General features: G+C 39.9%; 1 protein-coding gene across 1 annotated transcript; it reads right to left on the bottom strand.

The window, feature by feature from the left end:
• Positions 1–12532: 12532 nt before the first annotated feature.
• LOC110878046 (protein ENHANCED PSEUDOMONAS SUSCEPTIBILITY 1) lies at positions 12533–14268 on the bottom strand. Its single transcript, XM_022126305.2, has one exon. The coding sequence runs from the start codon at positions 14170–14172 to the stop codon at positions 12745–12747; it is 1428 nt and encodes a 475-aa protein (XP_021981997.1). The 5' UTR covers positions 14173–14268; the 3' UTR covers positions 12533–12744.
• Positions 14269–15586: the final 1318 nt, after the last annotated feature.

A 15586-nucleotide genomic window follows, 5' to 3' on the forward strand; every position in this document is an offset into this window, starting at 1 on the left:
AGTACCAAAAATGTACCCGTTTTGGTAAATTCGGTACCAATACCATTTGCTCATTCCTAGGTGATGTTACTATTCATTAAGTTCTATTTTTAATATATAGGTAAGTGATGTTACTATTCATTAAGTTCTATTTTTAATGCGTTGGTACGTGGCATAAGCTCAAAGGTGATGTTAGGGATGAGATCAATACCAACTGCTACCGAAAATCGGTACCGAAAATCCCTACAATTGGGTACCGGTACCGAATATACCCGGTATGATACGTTACCTGTATTTGAGGGTAAAAATTGGTAAATACAGGTACCGAACCGGTACCGATAATGTCAAAAGTCAGTACCGATACCCGGTAGCATTTGCATCCGTAGGTGATTTTACTATTCATTAAGTTGTATTTTTAATATATAGATAATAATTGATTTGAGGTGTATATTCACAGACTAGAAAGTGATAACAAAGAGAATAAAATATAAATACTAAGGTAGTGTTATGTATGTAGGAATGCGAGGCGGAATGGAATGGATCATTACGAGGGAATGAACAAAAGGGTGTTTGGTTGGTCAATGGAATGGAATCACCCATTCCATAAGGCATTCCATTCCCTCAAAATCATTCAATCCTCCTCTCATGTTTTTTTTTATTCCATCCCCTCTTGCACCAATCCATAACAACACCATAACCCACCACCTTCACCACCACCGTTGACGCCACAACCATCACCGACGGCAGCCACCGCCACCCGCCGTCGCTGCCTCCACCGCTATTCGCCGTCGTCGCCACCACCCATCGCTGCCTCCGCCACCACCCACCACCGCCATCTATAACCACCCACAATCACTACCACCGACCACCACTCACCGTTGATTTTATTCCTTTGTTTTTCTTGCCAACCAAACAATGAACAATAATAGTTCATTCCATTCTCGCATGGTAACCAAACAAGACATGGAATGGTAATGATCCATTGCATTCTCTCGTCAATTCCATTACACCATACCAAACAGACCCTGACTATTATCCATAAGTTAGTTAAAGATAAGGGAATTAAAATATAACTAGTGGGATTCTCCGCGCCTAGCAGCGGTCTTTCAGTCGCTATCAGTATGGTTCGTTATAGTACCTTTACTATTCTGGCACTCGGTATAGCAATTGAAAGAGATATGACATGCTAAAGATGACACCGACACGTACTTTACATCGATTAGAAAGAAATACCGGTAGCAGTGTCGATGTTTGATTGCCATCGGTTTGGCTACGCACACTCGATATAGTTTACGATACTAAAAGATAGTATATTAAGATATGTCCAAAAAGTATAAACATAAATATCGTATCGGTACCAATGTGTAGGGTTGTTCATGAGCCGAGCCAAGCCGAGCTAGGGCAAGCTCGGGCTCGGCTCGATTATAAACGGAGCTGGCTCGGCTCGGCTCGGATTCGAAACCGAGCTGAAAATCTAAGCTCGGGCTCGACTTGGTTTTAAACCGAGCTGGCTCGGCTCGATTTGGTTTGGCTCGATTTTAAAAATAAAAAATAATACATAGCTCTCAAAATTCAGTATTCTAAAATATTATTCAATACTTCAACGCAAAATAAGTTTTATATTTCAAGTAAATACAATATTTGTTCATTTGCACGGCAATCGGCCTTTAAATATGTTATAGATATCAAACTACAATCCTAATTACATGTAAGTAATAATCACTTTTTTGTAATATATTATATGAATATAAAAATAAAATATATTATAAGTAAAATAATCTGAGCTAAGCCGAGCCGAGCTACCAAGCGAGTCAAACCGAGCCAATTTGGCTCGTCACGAGCCGAGCCGTACCGAGCTAGGCTCACTTTCTAACTGAGCTGAGCCGACTCGGCTCACTTTCAAACCGAGCCATATCGAGCGAGTTTTTTCCGAGCTAAATCCGAGCGAGCTTGCGGCTCACTTTCAAACCGAGCCATATCGAACGAGCTTTTTCCGAGCGAGCTTCAAGCCGAAAACTTTTTAGATAGCCTACCAATGTGAACGACATCAATTCGCTTTTTCAAAGGAAAAGCAAACTCCATTTGAAACTTTGAATTTAACTTTTATTGCATCGTACTTTCATTGTAATTATGTGATAAGGTTGTAATAATGTAGTAATTATGTGATAAGGTTGTAATAATGTAGTAATTATGTGGCCAACCAAAAAGTCTTCCAACTTTTATGGTATGGTGTTAGTCTAAACTCTACACAAATAAGATGTGAATAAGTTTTAAGTAATGAAAAAATGAATTTAAAATATGGAATGTGTTTAAATTATTCCTATGTTTAGACATTTTGTAGGCATATTATTAAACAATTCTATTTTGTGTTGGTGCAATATATGTGGTTGTGATTTAAATTAATTTAATTAATAATTTCAATGATGGAATTTATTTGTTATTTATACGTAGCATTGTATAGTTTATTCGTGAATAAATTTATTAGAAACATAGAATTTAAAAAAACCTAATTTAATTAATAATTTCAATGATGGAATATATTTGTTATTTATATGTAGCATTGCATAGTTTATTCGTGAATAAATTTATTAGAAACATAGAATTTAAAAAAAAAAACCCATTAATAATGATTTTTACAAGTAATTATTTTTATATAAAACAAGAGAAGTTGAATAGTGTTTATTGGTTAACTTAAATCTTGGGGTTTGCTAAAATGCACTTGTTTTTATTTTATTTTAATTTTTGCTTCTCTTACTTTTTTTTTTTGCTTTTTTCCATTTTAGTTTTTTCTAAACGAATACGCTTATACCCTTTTAAACATATTTTTACTTTTCTTTTTGTTTACTATAACGGTGCGCTAAACCGGTCGAGTTTCTATCTCTTTCTTTTTCGTTTTCCTTTTTTACCTGTATTGTTTACCTTATATGGTTTTATGTTTTCTTATTATTTTGATGTCTAAAGTCGAGTTACGATGTAAATAACATAACACAGTTAGATATAATTTTGTTTAATTTTACAAATTTATTCATCGGCTATCATGATGTATGACACGTATCGAATTCCAACCACGTCCATGCGTAACACACGGATAACTACGACTCTGGTTATTATTATCTTTATGAATATACTTATAAAACCAATAAGAAATTACATTAAGACTAAACCAAAGAAGAATAGATATTTAATTTGAGAAGTAAACAACTGCCTTCAATTTTCAATGCTTTGCTTTCCTGGTTGAAAGGGCAGCTTTCACTTGTCAACACCATCAATTAATTCACAAAGCCCAAGTGTTTCAAAAACCTACTTTTTATTTCACATGTCAACATTATCATTAATTCTCAATAGTATTTGAGAACAGTTTAGGGATTGCACAAGACAAATGAATCAATAAATATATAAAATAAACTTAAAAGATATGACCTGTAACATTAAGACAATCTTGAATGGGGTTTTTGGAGCCCATGGACACAAACATGAAAGGTGCTAGGAGAGGTATACGGCTATGGTCTGTCGTCATGGACCGTCTGAGAGAAGCTAACGCAGGTCCTGTGCAAAGCGAAAGAGGCTGCAGTCCGTGAGGCACTTTCTAGACAGACCAATGTGGAGGGATCCGTGACCAAATTTCAATTCAAGGTGAAAAAACGCGTAATTAAAAAATCGTTTTGGAATAAATAAACTAATTAGAAAACTGAAGTTTGATTATGTTTTTTTCTATAAACAACAATTATGGTTTGGTATATTTTTATATGCATGAGTAACTATAATATCAAACCGAATCATCATTAAAATTAACCTTTTTTTAAATAATAGATTGTAAGAAAAGTTTTGTTATAACTTTTTACAAATCATACACTACTTGCACAATTGCACCCTCCCTAAATTAACATGTTTGTTGGTTTTTTTCAATTAGTACACAACTTGATTGGATGTATTAGGGTGTAAGGGGCACTTCCCTAAGAGGGGAGTCCCCTCTTTTACGCATAACCAATCCTTGTGTGCCACGTCAACTCCCCTCTTAAACTCCCCTAACACCCTAAATTGATGGCGGCACTCCCCTCTTAGGTGACTTGGTTTTTATTTAAAAAAAAAAACAGAAATTTTTCATTGGTCCACTCCTCCCTCTCTCCTCGGTGAATTCCCACCGACTTTCTCCCTCTCTCCTACCTCACCGCCTTGATGGCGGCACCCCCTAATCGGCAAGGGGCTTCCCGCAAGGGGTCACCGCAGGTGCCCCGATCCCCCTTAAGACCCTCCGTAGTGGGGCGCCATCACACGGTAAAAGAGGGCATAGCGCCGCCGCACACCACTACGGCCGACGCTATGGGGTAATTTTTTTCCCTCCTGCGATGTATATCACGGCGTGACCCCTCTTTCCCCACTCACCCTGATGAGTTATGAAAACCTAAAACCAAAACAAATGTTATATATTCGGTTTAGGCTGTACTACAGTTCCACCCTTAAAAAGGTTATCAATCATTTTTCAAAATTATTTTTCTTATATTATCTTTTGTTGGATCATAGGAAGAAGCCTTTATAGAGTGACTGATTGTCATTGAACGCGGCCATAACATAACACAAGCGAACCCATACATGTGTCTTTTTATATCCGATCTTGTTATCCAACATGTTGATTTCGTGTCGCTACTCAATCAACCTATTGTTTGAAAATCAAATGATTGCGAATTCAAACCCAATTTTGATATATTTAAGATATGTAAGATGAAGAGATTGGATAGAGTTGATGATTAGGCATGGTGATTGATTGGGGTTGAAATGAACATGAGGTATACAAGTGGCTCAAATTAGGTTCATTGCACCATGGCCATGAGCTAACCTACCAGGAGTGGGCATTGCCTCACCCATCACCACCATTCAAGTGGACATAAGTGGTGGCCAAATGGACTTTCTCGAGTTCTTATAATATTTTAAACAATAAGGGGACATTAGCTTGGGGTTCATAGTATATAGTATTTATGTGCACTTAATTCTACTTTTATATCAGTTTTAAGAAAGTGACGTGACTTTATGAATAAAAAAAGGTTGATAATTCATTTTTATAGAAAGGTTGATAATTCATTCATCTACTCATAATTTATCTTTTCGCTCCTATAGACAACCTCAATAATAATAACAACAACAACAACAAACAATAATAATAAACCCCAAGTGTATGACTAACGCACGTTTCCTATGAGAAAAAGTAAAGGATGATGTAACCGAGTTATTAAAACTCTTGTTTGTTGATGTGGTGTAGGGATGAGCATGGTATCCGTTTGGTACCGAAAGTACCGGTACCGAAAAATAGGAAAAACTGGTACCGGTACGAATATACCGGTACCAGTATTTACTGGTATTTTTACCCGTAAATACCGGTATCGTACTGGTACAGAAAAACGAGGAAAATAGAAACCGGTACCAGTACCAAATATACCTGGTACCAAATGCTCATTCCTAACGTGGTGAAGGAACACAGGGAAGCTACAATCTAGTATGAACCGTAATATTGCTTTTATCGCGGGTCAAAGGATACCAGAGGGGTGTTGGTTTTCTAAAGCTATTCGGTTTTGTTTTTTTTCGGTTTTCATGTTGGATACGATTCGGTTTCGATCTTATCGCTTTTGTCATTTGGGGATTGAAATTTTTGAGCCTAAATGTTTTTGTTAATTAATGATTAATATACATTTAGCCTTTAGGCTTAATTTTTTGTCTAAATTTGTTAAGTTCATATTAGTACTCACCATTAAAAAATAAAGAGTAAATTACAAGTTTTGTCCTTTATTTTTGTCCCAAATTTCAGACGACGCTGTCCTTTACAATTGATGACTTTTGTCCTTAATGTTTGAAAATGTATATTAATCATTAATTAACAAAAAACATTAAGTACAAAAGGACATAAAAGACATAACGTGCAATATTTTCAAACATTAAGTATAAAAGTCATCAATTTTTTTGGTAAATAACACCGCCTGAAATTTGGGACAAACATAAAAGACAAAACTTGAAATTTACTCAAAAATAAAACTTATAATCCATAAATTTAATATTTCTTTTGGTTAATCGGTTCATTTTTTTTTTCCGTTTTTAGAAAATACAAAACGGAACGATCAGTTTTGTATATGTTTTGATTATTTCATATCGCTTTTGTCAGTTAATTTGGTTAATCAGTTTTCTACTCCCCCTACCGGGTACCATTAACCACAACATCAGCAATGGTGCATACTTCAACTAAACTTGAATATATCTTAGGACATCATTCTTGGGAAATCTTTAAACTATTTATTACAAGCTGCACATTTTTATTGAAGAGTAAGTTTTATGCAATGTTTTAAACACCGATAAATACCAGCCGGTTATACCGGTATTATCGTTTTCGGATGTAAATTCGGTACGAAACACCCCGGTAAGTAGGAGAAACGGCATAGACTTTGTACCGCCGGTAAAATCCGGTATACCGGTTTGAACCGTTATACCGGTACCGTCTCAGGTCTGTTTTTTGGTTGGGATTTTACTTTTTATCATTCGATCTCCATGTTTACTCTTAGCTTTAACCTAACAACTTTTAATATTTTATCTCCATCGATCAAAATTCAAAACTTGTTTCATCACTCCATCATTCGTGACTTGTTCCATTTAATATTTTATCTCCATCGATCAAAATTCAAAACTTGTTTCATCACTCTATCATTCGTGACTTGTTCCAGACTTCCATCACCCCCATCATTTGTTCCAGATTTCTATTTTAATCTAATTTTGGATTATTTTTTGAGTTAATGTTGGAATTTATGAAATTATACAATTAACTAGTCAACCCGGTTGAACCGCCCGGCACAATCCGGTTCAACCGGTTAAACCATTTTGTGCCTAATCCGGTATGATTAAAAAACCGGATTTTAAAACATTGGTTTTATGAGACTTCCGTGTACATAATAGTCCTCAATCCATTTTATTTGTATATTAATTATTGAAAAATGACTAGTATCATTTGCATGAAGATATAAACGTTTTTTAAAGTCCAATTAACATTATTAAATTTAAATGTCGTTAGAATAAACATACGCATGAGAACCACTCCCATGAAGATATAAACGTTTATTTTTTCGACCGCTTTTAAGAGCTTCGCCCATATGTACCAAGACTTTAGCAAATTCTGTTTGAAGTAGACAATACATATCTAGTCGATACAGTGGCGTCTCTTAGAATTCATGTACCTCGAAAAAATGTGCCCTTTGAAGGGGTATGGTCCCAGATCTCGCGTCAGCATCGACCGCGAGTGACCATTACCCTTATCAAAACCCCCACCAGTTAACAACCTACTTGTGCCAATGCGAGAACGCGTCGACACAAGGGTTGAATCCAATCTATCTAGTGATGAAGGAGGACTTACATGGAACATGAGAACGGTAGAGTGATGCGACATAGCATCACATCTGATGTATGAAAACAGAAGTATTCACAGCGATGCGGCCTCGCACCGCGTCCAGTGAACACTTCTATCAATACAAGGAAGCTGGATAACAGCAACAGTCACCACAGGCGACGATGCGGCCAGCACCGCATCTCGCGTATTTCTTGATCACAAGCAAGAGACGCGATAACATCAGATGTTACCGCAGGTAGCGATGCGGCTAGCACCGCATCCTATACGCTCAACAAGTGGGACTGACACCACAGTGCAAGTGGAACCAATGGCAGTCACCTATCAGGTCTACGTAAGCGACAGACTGACGTGGCGTCGTCTCCCCGGCCGACATGTCTGACACACCTGCAAAGGTGCAGCATGCCGTCAGTCTATCCATCCACCTCCTCCTTCACTCCTCGGCTATAAATACCAACCCCAAACCAGGTTTGAGGTATCTCTTCACAACTCTCTCACTACTACTACTATCTTACTTTGCTTCCCAAGCAAACTACTGATTCTCACACCGGAGAGTGGTAACAAGGAGCACCCCCCACCCCATCCTCCTTGTTACGAGTCACGGTTTGTTTCCTTGTGCAGGAGATCAACCCACCGGTGATCCAGCCAGCGATCCTCGAGAGGAAGGGATTAACCCTTCTTGACGAGACCAGTGAGTTAACCCTGCCCGGTTAACCATTGTTTCATCATTGGCGCCCATCGCAATTAATGAGGAGGGAGAAAACGAATCATCACGTTCAAAAAGAACGAATTGCGCGACACCACGTGTCAAGCGCCGTTTCCGCTAACGGTTATCACGCGCGCGTGGCCGCTCACGCGCCTGACATAGGAGACGTTTACACTCCTTGCTACAGTGCATTTAATGCCTCGGGCAGTGCAAATGTCCTTTCATTTCAGCACATGCCAGAAAATCTCACCAACTTACACGTGCGCTCAGCCACGTATGTAACAAAAAGCGACTACCTTATCCAATTACAAGCGGTATGCGGCTTCTCTGGTATACCGCACCATAACCCATACCGCATATCGTTTTTTTTTACATACCTCTAAAAATAGGTAAAAATATATATCTCCACACTATAAGGGGGTATAATACCTTACCGCACTACCCACGAGCACACGTGGAATATGCGGAAAAGACACACACGAGCCCGTTTAGGTGTGTCAGATACTCAGAACCAGCGTTGTTCTTTGGACTGAACCGCATCTCAGAAACAGGTAAACCGCATTGCCTTCATTCTCTTCAAGCTTTAAATCCCTCCTGTCCGGTTCATAACCACCGAGGGTACATGAACACCTTCTTTAACGTGAAGAAGGAAGGGAATGTACGCGCGAGCACATCAGCAACCTTGACTCCTGAACCTTCAAGAGCCACATACGAGCAACACACCCGTTTCGAGCGAATATGGGAATGCAAAACCGCAGACACTCATGAGTCACTGCGAACATAACCATAGCTTCCGGAAATGGTTGCTACGGTAGAGCCACAACTAACTCCACATCGAGGAACGAAACTACTCCAAGGAAAACTCCTCGGTATCGGAACGGGAAGGAAGGTGCCTAAGGAAGAGATGCGGACGAGATCCCCAATGATCATATGAGCCCTTGTCGAACAACAAGCGATCGAACAAGCGGTAACAAGTCTGCTTATGACTTTGTTACCCTACTTGTACGTTGGATAGAATAAACAATGATAGGCATTACCATGCCTATGATCATGTTTATTTGACCGTTATCCAGAATCACATTGTTCGACCAAACATGGCCAACAATGACGCAAGTGCCCAACGTTGTTCCCACAACCGTGGCCAACAATGTCAAGCAACGAGGTAACCGCAAAGGACGTGCGGTTACTTGAGAGTTAATGGGAAGAACATGAACACCCCACGAAAGGAATCATCATTAGATATCCAATCATGGGAACGGCATGCTCTCTTCTTCTTTCACCACTTCAAAGGTTGGTTCGAAATTTGTGCACACCTTCAACCACCATCTCAAAGATTGGTTCGAAGTTTGTACACTTCCTCCAACTAATTCCTACAGTTGGTTCGGCACACCAACAGGTGGCAACCAGCCAAAGGCTGAGAATTTCGCATCAGACGAAACATTTTCACCGGTACAGAAGAGGCGTCAAATGACCCTTCCAGACCTCCAGCTTGATTTACAAACAGAAAAGACCATCCACATGGTCTAGGATCTTCTCCAGACTCCAAACTACCTTCTAAACACCATAGTCCAGTACTCCTCCCACATACAACTTGTATGTGGCAGCAACACTAGACTGGGGGGACTTGAAGGGGTATGGTCCCAGATCTCGCGTCAGCATCGACCGCGAGTGACCATTACCCTTATCAAAACCCCCACCAGTTAACAACCTACTTGTGCCAATGCGAGAACGCGTCGACACAAGGGTTGAATCCAATCTATCTAGTGATGAAGGAGGACTTACATGGAACATGAGAACGGTAGAGTGATGCGACATAGCATCACATCTGATGTATGAAAACAAAAGTATTCACAGCGATGCGGCCTCGCACCGCGTCCAGTGAACACTTCTATCAATACAAGGAAGCTGGATAACAGCAACAGTCACCACAGGCGACGATGCGGCCAGCACCGCATCTCGCGTATTTCTTGATCACAAGCAAGAGACGCGATAACATCAGATGTTACCGCAGGTAGCGATGCGGCTAGCACCGCATCCTATACGCTCAACAAGTGGGACTGACACCACAGTGCAAGTGGAACCAATGGCAGTCACCTGTCAGGTCTACGTAAGCGACAGACTGACATGGCGTCGTCTCCCCGGCCGACATGTCTGACACACCTGCAAAGGTGCAGCATGCCGTCAGTCTATCCATCCACCTCCTCCTTCACTCCTCGGCTATAAATACCAACCCCAAACCAGGTTTGAGGTATCTCTTCACAACTCTCTCACTACTACTACTATCTTACTTTGCTTCCCAAGCAAACTACTGATTCTCACACCGGAGAGTGGTAACAAGGAGCACCCCCCACCCCATCCTCCTTGTTACGAGTCACGGTTTGTTTCCTTGTGCAGGAGATCAACCCACCGGTGATCCAGCCAGCAATCCTCGAGAGGAAGGGATTAACCCTTCTTGACGAGACCAGTGAGTTAACCCTGCCCGGTTAACCATTGTTTCATCACCCTTATACCTTAACAATAAACAATGTAATTACGAAAATGTAATTATTATTGGACCCAATAAATCTAACGTCAAGTGGATTAAATTCTAAACCATAAAAAATATTTGTAAATGGGCCTATATTTGAATTGGTATGTGTAAAAAAATTAACATATACCGGAATTGTTTTTTAAATCAATTGCCCCTCGAAATCACCGGCCCCGTTCGATGGTCCTCCCCGCACACCATCATAGCCGCCACTGAGTCGATAACCAGTGACCAAAATACTTGAATAACAACATTTAAACTAAAATAATATCATATTTACTTAAATGAAATGAATCAAGAACAAAATTACCATACATAAGTAACATACCTGTACACAACTTCTGTGCAAATATAGAGAAGTCAACACATATTAGGAGTTTTGGAGAGAGGGATAGTAAAAGTCTAGAATAAGGAGAGCTGATGAAACGTATTGACACAATACGTTTACACGTCTACTGAACCAGTGGCGGATCCAGGAATGTTTTCCATCAGGTTGCTTTTGGTAGATTTTCACTAATTCTTAGTATTTTTTTCTAAATCATACAAGGTTTCCACAAATTTTTTCTATTTTTTTCCAAACCGAGGGGGTTCCTGGGAACCCCCCAAAACACCCCTGGATCCGCCACTGTACTGAACCAACATGACATTTTAACTAAATATGTCGTTTTCTTAGACGCTAACACATACATGTTTAATAAGTGGGTTACACAACAAGACACATTTAGCATGATTAAATATAACTAAGTCAATAACAGTATTAACACAATAGGTTACCATGATCAAATATGAAAATTTCAATAACATGAGTGACAAAACACATATTTTGTTTCTTTTTTTTATGAACGGCGAAAGAACTTTACATTAAATAAAACAGGGACTAGCAAGCGACTATAGATCCTTGACACCATAACACCATGATTACAATTTACACAACTATATCGAATTTACATCACATGGACCACTCCAACCAAATTAGATTCGCTCTATGCTTAATCCACAAGAAAGTCGTGACTTTAATCTCATCCATGATCCTCTATAAGCACCCTTCTTTGTTGTCTAATACTTAGGCATTTCTTGCCTTTCACCATAATCCTGTAAAAAACTGCTTAAACTACCTTCTTTTGGGCTTTATTAGTGTAGATCTTCTCTAGGAACACCCGTAGATCTATTACATTACACCATAACAGTGGCTAAGCTTGATCAAAAGTTCGTGACAGGGGAGGGGGGGGGGGGGAGTCATGGAACCAATTTTTTTCCCTATCGCGTTATATTTCGGGTTATATGTTTGGGTCAGATATTCAATTCGGGTCGGGTCATACATTAATAACTCCAAATAAAACTACATAATCTTCATTCATTCAAATGATCCGTTCTTACACATAAAACTTAAAAAACTAAATATTGTTTAACAAAAATAAAAATCAAGTATTTATAAAGATGCGAGATAAATCGTAAGTACCTAGACGCAAACCTTTAAGATAAATGGTAAGTACCTTTATGACCTTTAAGATAAAAAAAGAACTATCAATTCTACTTTGATTTATAGATAAAGTAGTAACAAAATTGACTTAGTAGGGGCAGGGGATTTTTAGTCAAAATAATTGATGGAGGCGGACTATATAATATTTTTTTTAACCCAATACGAAAAAAATGTATAATATTTTGGAAAATAAACTTAGTAGACGCAGGGGATTTTTAGTCAAAATAATTGATGGAGGCGGACTATATAATTTTAAAATCTTTAGACGAAAAACCGAAAATGTTACATTTTTAACTAAAACTTTGACGAGAATAAATACTCCCCCGTCCCTTAAAAGCTACGTCCCCTACACCATAATGAAATTTGTCACCAAATGGCAAATATCTCAAGCCACTTCACACTTTAGAATATGGTATGGTGGATCTTTATTAGCTCGAACATGAATTATAGGTAGAAAAAACTAAATTAAGTTTAGGAAATTAGACTTCGTCATTAGAAGTTACTAAATTACATAAGAGAACAATAAAAATTGTACTTCACAAGCTTTTCTTAGAACGACAAACACTACAAATCTAATACTAAACTACATAAATTTTGTCCACCGCGATATCTAAACCTCATCATTTTAAAATGCAAAGTGTTATCCAACATCTTCAACTTCACAAACTGACCAATCGTCAACAACTACCCGAAACATATTGCATGAACTCCGGGTCGGATTCAATACCCGCCATCGTCTCCGGCGACAACACCACCTCCAAATCCACACTACCACCACCTTCCCTCCCCGGAAACGCCGAAATCTTCCCATCAAACTTATTCGCCCGCCCACTTCTAACCGCCACCGGCTTTCCCCACCCGAAATCATTATCAAACATTGGAAACCTCGGCGAACTCCCCATCGTCAGCATTGCCCCGTCAAAGTTCCCCAACGGAAAACACCGCGGATCGCTCTCCCAATTCCTCACGAAACGACACACCATCGTGTCGTCGTGCGACAACACATTCTTGTTCAACTGCTCAGCGCACCATTTCAAATCATTCGACAACACATCACCTGCGGTTGCATGCGTCGGAATGCTTTGTATCGCGTTCCCGAAGTAAAACGTTTCGAGCTCGGGTTTCAACCGGTGCCGGCAATTCACTGCCATTCGAAACGTTGTCGTTTTCGAACTCGGAAACTTCCGCGCACGTGTCACCGCACGCCATAGCAACGCGCATAGCGACTGAAACGAGGAAATTTCCGGTTCCGGATCCGTTTTCAAAACGACAGCGTTTCGTAACAAATCATCAATTAACGCCGTGACCTTCTCGTTATTCATTTGCTTCCCAATTAACTTAACGACGTTAATTTCACCGTCACTGTAAAAACTCACCCGTTTCCGATGATTCACATTCACCCTCTCTTTCAATTTCAAAACAGCTTCTCTACTAAAACTAAAAATCCTCTCACTCAGCGGCGCGTGTTCGTCAAACGTCACTTTCGGTCCACCCGCGGGGACTTTCAGACGCGCCGAGGAAATCAATACCGAATCACGAACAAAACACGGGCGTTTCGATACACAATTCGCTCCTCTACAAAGCTCAGCAAACGCATTAATAAAATTCCACAACGAAGTGCCGTCAACGACCGCATGATTAACGGAAAAACCGATAAAAACGCCATCGTTTAGCTCGGTCACTTGAACGCCCATGATTGGCTTGAAATGACCCTCGTAACTCACGGTTCTGTCAAAAGTGAAAAAACTTTTGACAGAGTCCGGAACACGAGTGGAACCAGTGACGTCATTAATTGACAGATGTGGGGCATCAGCGTGGACAAATTCGACTCCAGAGTCATTACATGAGATGTAGACGTGGCCGTCTGGAAAAGTAACCAGACGGCCCGCTAGTGGAGGAAAATGAGTGAGAAGATGTGAGAGAGCGGTTTTAAGGTTAAATAAAAAATTGAGTGGAGGGCGGGTGAAGAGGTTTCCTTTTTGAATGTAGTGGCAGGAGAGCATGGGGAGGTCGGAGACGGAGAGTTTGAGGTCGGGTGTGGTTGATTTAGCGGCGGGGAAGATGGTGGATTTGGAGATGATTTGAATGAGGGGTTGAGAAGGCATTGTGATGGTTTTGATTGTGTGAGTGTGGAGTGTGGTGGTGGTGGTGATGGAGGTTTATATAGGGGGTCTGGACGGTTGGGTTCATGCATTTGTGCATTTGTTGTTGGGGGGTTTTGTTTGTATGTGTAAAACAGATACGTTCAAGGAGAATGTATATGAGTTGCTGGCACGTGATTTCCACACGATTTCTAGTTGTATGCTATTTTTGATGGAGTTATACAGGGGTGACATTTTGATACGACCCGTTAACCTGATCCGAACCCGATATGAAAAAACAGGTTTGGGTCAACTAACATGACCCGTTCAAAAAACGGGTGGGGTTCGGGTCGACCCATATTAAAAATGGGTCGTGTTTGGATTGACCCGTATAAAAACGGGTTGGCCTATTAACCCGTTTAACTATTTAGATAAAAAATCTTTTATATTTTTGTTTTTGTTTTTCGGTTTCTATTTTACATGGTTAGTTATAGTAATGTTAATTTTGACACATTATATTATTTATTTATCACGCTCATACTCATCATTAAACATGTTATCGATAACCCGCTTCAAACCGGGCAACTCGTTTATAAATCGTCAACTTATATCACTCATTTAAAAATATGACTTAAATGGTCGGGTTCGGGTTAACCCGAATTTATATGGGTCATGTTAGGGTTGAAATCTTTGACCTGAATATTAATATAGGTCGGGTTCGGGTTGAACATTTCAACCCACCACCCGTCAATCCATTAACACGACACGATTGCCACCCTTAGAGTTATGGGTGTTTGGGTGAATATTTTTTTTTAAAAAATCGTTCTCATTTACATAGTTAGGGTTAGACTATCCGCATCAGTGAAAGGCTATTGTTGAAACACTGGTTAACACAAGGACAACCAGTGTGGTTGTTTCGTCTAATGGGTTCAACCTCTTCTTCTGCTCGTATTGATGGCTCGAGATCTGCAAAACAGTAAACACCGTTAGTCTCGTTAAGAGGGGGAAGGGGGTTTTCCCTCTTAACCAGGCTCCGGCGTGAGAATAAGTACTGTTCTGAGAGGAAATAAACAGTGTATGTGTAGAGTGAGTAAGAAGAGTAAAGATCCTTAACCTGAATGATGAAGGGTCCTATTTATAGCCGGAGGGTGAAGAAGGAAGGAGCAGCTGTGCAGCTGTGAGCGCGTGCCAGCTGTCCGACCAAGGGGAATATCCTCTTGGTCTGCTCTGTCATGGCAGGTATAGTGGTACACGTGGCGTTCTTGCATTCGCCTGCGCTGGATACCTCGTACCGGTATTGTCAGTGCTGCTCCCTGAATTGTCGCAGGCCTATGTGGCATTCTGCTAGTGGTGACACATGTTGTCCTTTATGTCGGATAGAGCATCTTTGGTGCCAACTGTGAATCATCCAGAAGTTTCTAGAAGCTTCTGGAGTGTT

This window comes from Helianthus annuus, chromosome 9 (assembly GCF_002127325.2).
Source record: "Helianthus annuus cultivar XRQ/B chromosome 9, HanXRQr2.0-SUNRISE, whole genome shotgun sequence".
Lineage (NCBI taxonomy): Eukaryota > Viridiplantae > Streptophyta > Magnoliopsida > Asterales > Asteraceae > Helianthus > Helianthus annuus.